Source organism: Falco biarmicus, chromosome 1, assembly GCF_023638135.1.
Source record: "Falco biarmicus isolate bFalBia1 chromosome 1, bFalBia1.pri, whole genome shotgun sequence".
In the NCBI taxonomy this organism is placed as follows: Eukaryota; Metazoa; Chordata; class Aves; order Falconiformes; family Falconidae; genus Falco; species Falco biarmicus.
Genome location: NC_079288.1, coordinates 56,259,229 through 56,270,108, shown reverse-complemented (window position 1 = coordinate 56,270,108; position 10,880 = coordinate 56,259,229). Strand labels below are relative to the sequence as shown.

The 10,880-nt window shown below is 45.9% G+C and overlaps 1 protein-coding gene and 1 long non-coding RNA gene across 2 annotated transcripts; one reads left to right on the top strand and one right to left on the bottom strand.

The window, feature by feature from the left end:
- Positions 1-2,003: 2,003 nt before the first annotated feature.
- Positions 2,004-5,663, bottom strand: LOC130144068 (uncharacterized). The gene is made up of 4 exons (XR_008820004.1): positions 5,530-5,663; positions 3,100-3,156; positions 2,815-2,970; positions 2,004-2,658 (listed from the first exon to the last, which is right to left on the bottom strand). It is a non-coding gene; the product is annotated as an uncharacterized LOC130144068 (long non-coding RNA).
- Positions 5,291-10,531, top strand: LAMTOR3 (late endosomal/lysosomal adaptor, MAPK and MTOR activator 3). Its single transcript, XM_056327083.1, has 7 exons — positions 5,291-5,424; positions 5,657-5,712; positions 5,926-5,960; positions 6,580-6,638; positions 7,412-7,545; positions 8,914-8,977; positions 9,680-10,531. The coding sequence occupies exons 2-7, from the start codon at positions 5,704-5,706 to the stop codon at positions 9,751-9,753; spliced, it is 375 nt and encodes a 124-aa protein (XP_056183058.1). The 5' UTR covers positions 5,291-5,424; positions 5,657-5,703; the 3' UTR covers positions 9,754-10,531.
- Positions 10,532-10,880: the final 349 nt, after the last annotated feature.

Sequence of the window (10,880 nt, the reverse complement as noted above, 5' to 3'; positions counted from 1 at the left end):
TATATGGTTAACATGCATCCATAGCATCCTTAATTTTCATTGGAAAGGTAGAGGAAAACATGCAACAGCAAAAATCTTAAAGCATGACAAAAAAAAAAAAAAGGCAACCTAATTTCTTTTCCTGGCAGGCTTCTATTTTCTTACTATTTTTTCACTTCAAGCTAGGTCCCAACACTGATTCCTCAATGGGCACTGCAAGTGGAACGGAAATATTGTTAAGGACAAGCTATGTGCCTTTTGACACTTTTGCCAACTATTTAAATGCTTTGCTAGTTTGCAGTATACTCCTGTGGTCAGAGCCATATCACTTGTCCCAGGGCAGAAGAGGTAGGGCATGCATTTTTCTGGACCAGAGTGTTGCTGGACTGACTTCCTAGAAATGAGCAAACCTACCATTTGGCTCTTACATACAAGATGATGTAACTCAGTGGCCTGTACGTGGAAACTGTGTAGCCACACCTGCTGTTGCAGAGAGGTGTTTGGAGGCAGCTAAGTTTATCAAAAGCATGTTGAAAATCTTTTCAGGTTCAGTAGCTGATGTTTTTACATTTTTAACAGTGCTATGCAGGAGAATGTTTCTTGTATTTGAGAATGCCAGCTGCTAGTAATAAGGGCAGTATTTTTTGTTTGAGAAAATTGCTGTCTTTTAACAATGCTATCACTTTATGTGGAGACTAATTCTAATTTGAAAGTTTAACATTCGACTTCATTGGAAGTCCTTCTGATCTAGAGCAAGATTTGACTTTAGAGATATGCTGAATGCTATTGCTCTAAGTGACCCAGAAATAATTTTGCATATATACCTTTTCTAAACTGTCCCACTGGAAATGTCCTCTAATGAACTAGTGTAACATGAGAGAGACTAGCTGCAGACTTTTAATTAAGCAGCTAAACCAGCATTCAAGGTGGACTTCAAAGCCTGAGGCACAAAGCAGAACTAAAAGCTGCTGAAACAAAACAAAAAAAAAAAAAAACCAAACAAAAGGGTTGCTGTACTGGATGTCCTTACTAAGATAATAGTCAAAGTGTGCAAAAGTAATGGAAGGCACCCAAATGTTTGAAGTTTGCAACAGAGATTTATGGAGAAAACGTGATTCTCTGGATTTTGTAACTGTCCAGAATGTATTGTAATTACAGTAATGAAAACAAACTATCAAAAGTACATATTGGTACTCCTGTGTCTTCTTAATAGAAGAAAATTGTTCTAAAGGCTTTAACAAGTACTCGGGCCTTCCCGTTCACAAATGAGTCTGAGCTTGCAGGTGATCTTTTAGTTAAGAGGAAAAAGGATATATAACACATTTGTCAAATGTCAGAACAGCGAAGTCAGAGTGAAGAGATGGTCTTAGCAAAGCTGCTTACAGTAATTGGGTGGGTTATGTCTGTCCTGCAGTTACTTCTGCTGCAGCTGAGAAGCAGGTAAACGGATGGATGTTGAGCTGTGTTAGGTGGGTTAGATTGCTGTCAGTGCTTCAGCAAAATGGAGTAATGCAGTGGATGTGTCCTATGGCAACACACACATCCCAGCAGTTTAAAAGTGAGACCTAAGCTGCTGTGTTTCATTGGATTATCTATTGCAATTGTCATTTTCAAAGAAGGAAACAATATGTTTATACTAGTGGAAAAATGCTACTTAGCATTTAACAGATTAAATACTTGCACACTTCGAAACATGCAGCAGTATGCATAAGGATGCTATTATTTCCTATAGCGTAAAGATTAACCTGCTCTAAATACAGCCTGCAAACATTCTTTTAATATTCCAAGTGGGTGTTTCTGTCCTCGTGATTGTTACTTTTTTCTCAAGTCTGAAGGTTTTTTCTTCAGAAATGTCATTATCTTTCCTGGTTTTGTTGAAGGAATCTGATGGAAAGGTCAGAACAAATTTCCTTATGAGCAAGATGCTTATTGAAGAGGGTGAAGTACTTGAATCTTTTCAGATGGCCTTTCTTCAGAAGATGAAGTTCTCACATTAAAATGAAATACTGGAAAGAAAAGGGAAAACCAAAACTGTTTTTGAACAGCCTGACTAAAAATATCTCAACTTTTCTAGCTACCTAGAATTAACTCCTGATTTTTTTTAATTATTTTTTTAGTCATCTCTATTTAATCTAGAATTAAACACAGCATAAGCATGAGTTCTTGATTTCTGCTCTAAAAGGACAAGCAGGAAAGTCCTGCAAAAAGTGAAAAATCTTGGCATGACTCTCTGACATAGCATAATGAAAAAGGGAGATGATTTGCATCTGCTGAAATAAAACATCAGTATATGTTCTAGTTATGGAGCATCCTGAGTCACAGGTGAATTCAGTGTTCACATCTGATGAACATCTGATGAACATTTCCCAACAAGTTCTCTAACTGTTAAGGTAAAACAAGATTAAATTTGGGTTTTTTACTTTTTTTAAACAGTCTTGATTATGTTACAAGTTTCCCAGAAAAGGTAGAGCATTATAGCACTGAAATGTATACAGGTGCATGTAAATAGGCTGCAGAGACAACTTTAAATTATATACATTTTTAATATAATTTTGTAATGAATGCTGTAAAAGGATTAAAATAGGAGGGCAAGAATATGTTTTTTAAAACAAACATGGTTGTTTGTTCCATAAATTTCATTCATCCCCTAAACAGTTGTTACTCTTTCTTCTTGTAGGTCTGTCGAAGAGAGCAGAAAGAAAATGTAATAGTAAAAGCAAACATTTTGTTCTTGTAAAAAAATCAGTTAATATACAAATTCCTGAAGCTGTAACTTTAAAAAGTACTAGCTTCCCAGTTGTCTAAATTGGGTTAACAGAGTGCAGTCAGTTTTACCAGAGGAAGCTTGGTTATAAGGACTCCTGGCGACTGGCAGTCAGAAGCCCTGGTGCTGTGGCCCTTATCTGCTAACAATTCATTGTAATCTTGCAAACCCCACTGATCTCGCTGCCTGGCTTTCCCCGTGCTCCTTTGCAAACCACTGGGTGGAGCCTGGAGAAAAGGGACCATGTAACAAATGTAAAATTTTGTGCTGTATTTGGCATATGTTTAAGATACTTCAGGGAGCAAACAGTACAAATGTAATAAATACAGGAAAGCAGTATGCTATTATAAACTTACCCTGCTCATACTTCTCCAGGATAATTGTGAGACTTCTCAGTCTGGCAGGACCTAAGTCTGAGCATCAGATTTCCCCAGATTTTTAAAAATAAATAATATTAGAATACAATGTTTAGTTACAATGTTACCCTTCATGTAGGATATACTTTTCCCAACAGTACTGGTTTGTTCTGTGTATAGAAAGGCTGTCATTGCATTGTGGTTTAACCCCAGCCAGAAACTAAGTACTACACTCACTTGCTCCTCCCAGCCCCTGGTGGGATGGGGGGGAGAACTGGTAAAAAGGTAAATCCCGTGGGTTGAGAGAACAGTTTAATAATTTAAAACAAAATAAAATATAATAATTGTAATGAAAAGGGAGACAACAAAAAGAGAGACAGAAATAAAACACCAGAAGGACAAGTGATGCACAACACAACTGCTCACCACCCGCTGATGCCCAGCCAGTCCCCAAGCAGCGACCAGTGCCCCCTGTCCAGCTCCCCCAAGCTTATACACTGAGCATGACATTCCGTGGTATGGAATAGCCCTTTGGCTACCTCAGGTCAGCTGTCCTGGCTCTGCTCCCTCCTGGCTCCTTGTGCACCTCCTCCCTGGCAGAGCGTGAGACACTGAAAAGTCCTTGATTTAGGATAAGCACCCCTTAGCAACAACTAAAACTTCAGTGTGTTATCGTTGTTCTCATACTAGATCCAAAATGCAGGATTGTACCAGCTACTAGGGAGAAAATTAATCCTACCCCAGCCAAAACCAGGACACACCGGAACAGGAGACAAAACTCCCATTAATATTAGGAATACAGGAGCCATCTCACAGATGCTTCTGCATAGCTTTCATTCGTGCTCGATGTGACAGGGAAACAAGTAAAATCAATCATTGAGCATCATGCCTACGAATTATAAAAAGCCAGTTGCATTTTAAAACATTTTCATCATATGGTAGGGAAATTTTTAATAAATGAATGGACCAAGGTTGTCCCGGGTAGCATTTTCAAAATACTACCAGAAGCTTATACATGAGGATTTTATGGGGATCTCTTTAGGTACCTCTCTGTTGCAGCCAAGTCCTTATCAAAACTGCTGTGTCTGCATGGCTTGGATCAAGAAGGAGATATGGACTCTTAATACTGAAATAAACCTGTCCTTTTGGATGAGCTTTTCCTCTGTCACTTGCAAAAAACTGGCTTCCCTCATTCTTTCGGGTTGTTTAAAACTTCACCAGACCTGCACATTCAGGAACATTTACAATTTTCAGGTGAGCATCAGGTTTTATTATTTTAAGTGCCAGTATTCCGTCTAAGCAAAACTTCTGGGTATCAACAGTGCTCGGGGACGCAGCGGCTCTGGTTTTTTAAGAGAGAAAAAAACCCCACAAAACCGTTACAGGCTGAGCGGGGTTGTAGGGGGTTTTGTTGGATCTACCAGTAGGGACCTGGATTCTGACACAACGCTTTGAACAGACAGTTCCCGTTGTTCCGCTGCGGGTACGAGCTGGGTGAGTTTTATTTCTTCACCTGCAGCTCCGTGGCTCGGGGGGCCACGTCCGCAAGTGCGGGACACGGGCATCGCTGCGGGACAACGGGGCGCACCCGCGCTGAGCACAGACGGGCGCTGCTGTTGCTGTTGCTCTGACCCAAACGCTGTGGGTTTGGTGGGTTTTTCCCCTCCAAGCTCGTGCTGCCGTTGCCAGCAGCGCCCCACACGCGCTCCTCAGCCAAAGCCTCCGCTGTGGGAGCGGCGCGGGGTCACCAGAGAGCACCGGCCCACCCCGGAGCCGAGCCCCGCTTCTGCCACCGACCCGCGTTTTCCACCCGGCGGGGCGGGGACCCTCGCAGCAGCCCCCGAGGTGCGCTCCGTGAGCCTGGCGGAGACACCTCGGGCTCGCAGGCTCCCGCCCGGGTCCCGCCACCGCTGTTTGCAGTAGGAGCTCGTTCCGAGCCCGCGGCTGTCCGCAGAGCCCCTGACGCCAAGCGGGCACACAGCGCGTGGCTGGCCCTGCACCGCAGCCCGGCGCCTGGAACGAGCGCGGCGCCGCCCCGCGAACCGGGCGGTGCCACACGCAGCCCCCGCCCCTCCCGGCCCCGCCCCGCCCCGCCCCGCCCCGCCGAGCGCTGCCGGCGGCCGCTCGGGCGCATGCCTGGGCGTGGGCAGCGGGACCAATGCAGCGCGGGTAGGGCGGGGCGGCGGCGATGCAGCGCTTCCGGGTTCGGGGGGTGGCGCGCCGTCATGTGATAGAGGCTTAAAGGGGAAGCGGCGGCTGCGGCGGGCCCGTGCGTGTGGGCGCCCAGGGCGGTGGCAGCGCAGGGCGAGCCGGCCGCACGGACAGGTAGGGCGGGGCGGGTACGGTAGCACCCCCACACCCCCTCGCCGGTGCGGTGGTGGTTCGGCCCGACCGCCGTCCCTTCCCGTGGCGGGTGGGGGCGGTCTCTACCGTGGTGGTGCGGCGGGGGGAGGCGGCTGGGCCTCGGGGAGGGAGCGAAGCGCTGCCGCTGCCCTCTTCGGAGGCGGGGGCCGCTCCCGCCGCATCGCGGGTGACCGGGCGCCCTCTCGTCTCGCAGGCCGGCGGAGGCGGCGGCGGCGGCGCTGGCGCTGGGAGGCCCCAGCCATGGCCGACGTAAGTGCGGCCCCGCGGGGCGGCCGGGCGGCGGGCGGAGGCCGCGGGGATGTGGGGGGAGCTCCGGGGCGTAGCCGGATGGGGGGCGGGCGGGCGGGCCGGGGCCTGGCGGGGCGGGAGAGCCGGAGCGGGCGGCGGGGAGCGGGGCGCAGGCAGCCCCCTCCGCCCGCCCTCCGTGGCAGCCGGTAACGCGCCGCCTGTCTCTGCCCCCAGGACCTGAAGAGGTTTCTGTACAAGAAGCTGCCGAGGTGAGTGGTGCGGCGGGACCTGGGCACTGCCCCGGCCGCGGCGGAGCCCGGGGCCGGGGGGCGGCGGGGCGGGGGCCGGGGGGTGGCCCGGCGCGCTGCTCTCGTTGTTGCCCACCCGAGGGGGAAGCAGCCCGCGCTGCGGGCGGCTCTGTAGCCTTCCGGGGGCTCCTTCGGGGACGAGCTGTGCCCGCCTGTGCCGGGAGCGTCCCGCGTGGCTGCCTTCCCGCATCCTTGGGAATTCCCTGCGGGAACTGCCGCCTGGAAGGGCTCCGGTCTGCGGTAACGTGCAGGTGTGGTGACACCGGTGTCCCTTCAGCGAGGGCAGCGTACTCGAGCTTTTGCTTGATTAACGAAATTTAATTGGTAATATCTGGCCTCCTTCTGAAGCTGAAAGTTTCGTGCCCGTAGTTTTATTTTTTATTTCTCTTTACTGCTTCAAGAGACCACTCATACTGAACAGAACAAATCGCTTTCAGTGAAATACTAAATTAGCAAAGGCATTAGTTTTCTCTGTTTTCCCCTTCCTTGTGCATTTGTTCAGGAAAAAAAGATCTTTGCTACTAATTACTCAGTTTTTAAAATCACATCTCCTCTTCATTATTTTTTTTTTTTTTTGCAGCGTTGAAGGTCTTCATGCTATTGTAGTCTCAGATAGAGATGGTGTGCCTGTTATCAAAGGTAACTTCAGCTTCTTGTGTGCCCTGCAACCGATATCCTGACTGAACAGCAGGGGGTGGAGAAGTACGGCAGAATCTTCTCTGGTTATACTCAAGCCCTGAATATCCAAACCTGAAGAATTAAGCTTGACTCTTACTTCAAATTCAGTGGTTGATTATGTACCTCTAAGTTTATCCTTTTGTTTGTGTCCTCAATAATTGTAGGCCATGGAAGTTTTCCTCTGTGAAAAGGGTTGGAGTGCTGTTAAGGTCCTTGTATCTTCTAAGTCATTCACAGGCTGATTGATACAAAGTACTAGAGAGCTGGTCTTTGTTCAGAAGCAATGCACATCCAATTATTACACGTTGTCTAATTTAGTTTGCTTTTTAATGTCCCGAAGTATTTAAATACCTAGCAGAACTTGCACATCTTCACTTGTTTTCATTCAAGTGACCATGTGCCAGTAATCAATTCGAAGGCTGGAATCAGCACAAACGGCGAGGGACACAAAACCAAAGTGGCATCAGCACAGGCTGTGCATCCTAATGGAAAAGACTGCTTCTTAGGTATGCTAGGAAGGATGCTGGTGTAATGAGCACTGATTGAGTACAAAATATTAAATATTGTACCACTCATGAAGAACTGTCCAGCACTCGTTGCAGAAGCATGTAAGAAGTGTTATGTGTTCCTCAACAGCAGATCTGGTTTTGGCAGGGCACTAAGCTGGACAGGGATTTGTGATGCTCTCGGAGGTTATACTATGTAAAGATAAGATCTTTCTTGTTTTGTTCCAGTTGCCAATGATAATGCTCCAGAACATGCACTGCGACCTGGTTTTCTATCCACCTTTGCCCTTGCCACAGATCAGGGCAGTAAACTAGGGCTTTCTAAAAACAAAAGTATCATCTGCTATTACAATACATACCAGGTGAGTAACCTCAGTGTGATTTGTTCTCTGTGACCTGAGCTATATTCCTACATTACATCGAGCAAGGGAGAGAAGGTTGTTTAAATTCTGCTAGATTCTCACTTGGCAGCTATTGTACTGTTCGTGTTTTATTTCTCACACTGCTTAAATGGCTAAACTAAACTTTTGCAGTTTAAGCTTCTCTTACATTTCTCAAAACTGAGATTTACTGGTTGAAAATGGTGGTTTTCTGAACATGTAGTAATTGGGGAATTTGCAGCAGGTGCTGCTCATGTGGGTTTCAGAATCTGTTATGAAGGCTTTATGTTCTGTTTTACAAACAATATCTGTTTATAATTAGTGACACTTAAATAAGTGTGTGCAACCTATTTCATCACTAATCTTGCTGCCACTTTGAGGTAAGAAAGTTTTGGATATTTTTTTCTTTGTACACAAACTGGTTATTTGGGTCCTCAAATCCATCATCAACTAAGTTTCTCCTGCTTCTCAAGTTCTAGTGATCTTGAGAACCTTTTATTGTGACTGAGGTAAATTGGCCAACCATTCAGCCTGCAGTATCTAGCTCTGGAAAATAAATGGGTGAATGGGTGAGTTTACACACAGTATAGTGGAGAGTGTGGTCTTTGTTAAAAGTTCATTAAAAGCTGACACCACAGTACAGAGTACTGTACCTAGAAAGCCTGGCATTTCCCTCCCTCCTGTGCTCTGTGGTGTTATCTGCCAGAAATCTCAGCTGCAAACACTGCAGTGTGCACTATGGAGATCATGCTCTCCACAGGTGATGAGCAGTCTCTTTTCAGTAATAGGGAGCTGGGATCTTGAGCACAACAGTAAGCTACTTGCATCAGGACAATCAAAGCAACATACTGATGCTGCGCACACTCACCGCAGTCACAATAAAAGGTTCTCAAGACCACTAGAACTTGAGAAGCAGGAGAAACTTAGTTGATGATGGATTTGAGGACCCAAATAACCAGTTTGTGTACAAAGAAAAAAAATATCCAAAACTTTCTTACCTCAAAGTGGCAGCAAGATTAGTGATGAAATAGGTTGCACACACTTATTTAAGTGTCACTAATTATAAACAGATATTGTTTGTAAAACAGAACATAAAGCCTTCATAACAGATTCTGAAAGCTGTATGAGCAGTGCGTGCTGCAAATTCCTAATTACTGCACGTTCAGAAAACGATGGTGTTTTTAATCGTGAATCTTACTGAATAGGTACACTGAAAAGCCAGCCTTGTGGCTCTTGCTCCTGCCTGTCCTTTAAACTGAGGAGGCTGTTTGTTTCAGAAGGAATTTCTGTGGCAGAGCTGTGATGTCCAATATGTGCTGCTGGCTGAACGCTGTTTCTCTTTCCTTGCAGGTGGTGCAGTTCAATCGCTTACCTTTGGTAGTAAGTTTCATTGCTAGCAGCAATGCCAATACTGGTATGTCTTCATGTGTATTTTAAATATTGTAGTATTTTAAGGCCTAGGTGTTTAATTGAAAATTTACCCAAATTTATATCAGGGTATATAAACTTTGCTCCTGCTATGAATTCTGTCAGCTTATTGTCAAGGAGAGAAGGGGAAAGGCATGAACAAAAAGTCAAGATTTCAGGTGACTTGCTGAAGTTGTCATTTTGTTAAAGCATACTTCTCCTGTGATTAACCTCACCCTTGCTGTGTGGGAGCGTTCACTGCATCAGCAATGACTGTACTGTACGTACCAGTTATTTGGTCTGTCAGTTCCAGGTTACACACATGTGGCTCTATCCACCCAGTTCTGTGCGGTGGGGAAATGCTTCAGAAAAGCACCTGGCCTTGCTCATGAGGGCATTTGCTAATGAGTGCAAGCAAAAGGGATTTAATTCTTGCACAGCTGCCTGGGCCTCAGTAGCTGTGGGAAGCAGTAAAGCAATAGTAGAGGCACGCAGCAGTATGGGGGAGAGCTGTGCTGCATGGGGTGTGCCCCTGTTGGTGCTGGGGGCGCTGCCCACTGTTCTTGTGGAGCATGAGCAGCTCCGGTGAAACATTTCATGTTGTGGAAGACTCTGGCTGTGACATGCAGTGGGGAGGGAGCTGTAGGATTTGGAGAAAGGTTTCTCAGTTACATCATCTGATGGGATGTTTTGTCTCTTCTCTTTCCAGGGCTGATTGTAAGTTTAGAGAAGGAGCTCACACCCCTGTTTGAAGAACTGAGGCAGGTTGTTGAAGTTTCTTAACCTGATGGTATAGCCAGAGTGCAGCATCCCTCTGCAGCCCAGTGGACAGAAAGATTCAATAATCTTCAGTCAAATAACAAGTCTCAGAAGAAATACCACAGCTCCTTAGTATACTAAGTAAGAGTAAATTGTACATAGTACTGAATCTGAAACTATCTACTAGTGTGTTGTAGGTGGATGTTACTTTAGGCCATGCTTCTTGTATTGTGCAGTACTGGAGAGACCACCACGATAGCTCCCATGGAGTTCAGCTCAGCCAGCTGAGCCAGGTCGGCATGATGCTGTTGGCTCAAATGAGCAGCTCACAGATCTCTTTCTTTACAGGAAACCATGCACATGGTGGGGTGTATCCTCAGGCCAGATACTGCTGGGTGTTGGAAAACAGATTGGTTGTATAGTATTATCAAAGATGTGGTTGAAACAGTGTTGTGAGAGCAAGTTTACTAGCAGTGATGTGTTGGTACAATCAAAAAATATCCTAGCTTTCTTATGTGGGTGATAACTCTGGCAAGGGAATGCTACTAATCTGGATGTTAGTTGCCTCCTGCTTCCACTAAGAAGAAAGCTATTTCTATGAAAGCTGTTGCTTTAGGGGTTTTCATTATGCCCAGATAAAAGCATCCAAACAAGTCTCACTTCTTCATGGGGTTTTTGTGTAATATGGTTGTGAAGATCTCATGTCTCATAGATTTTGTGTGGGTTCATCATTGGTGACACTCTCTGCTCATTTACCCTTAGGTTTTCTGAAGTAAATAAAATACAGTATTTTTAAATGACAGAGCCTGGTCCGCTCTTCTGTTGCACCATAATACTCTACAGTACATCAGCTTTTCTGCAGAGAGAACAGGTCTCTTAGAGTTGTTTGTGGATGTTTAAAAAAAAAAAAAAACAACCAGGAGTTTGACAGTTGAATGACAAGGATACAGAGTCCTGTGCCAGTGCAGAGATCTTATCGGTGGGGTTCCGTCCCATACTCTGCCTTTCCTTGTTTCCTCTCACATTCCCCTTGTGATGGCTGCAGTGTAGACTTCCAGTGCTAAAACTAGGTGTTGCTGGTCTAAGGGAGAGCTCTTGGCTGGTCTCTGCCTCAGGCTGGGAAAGGGGGTGCTACTGGCTGCTTATTTATG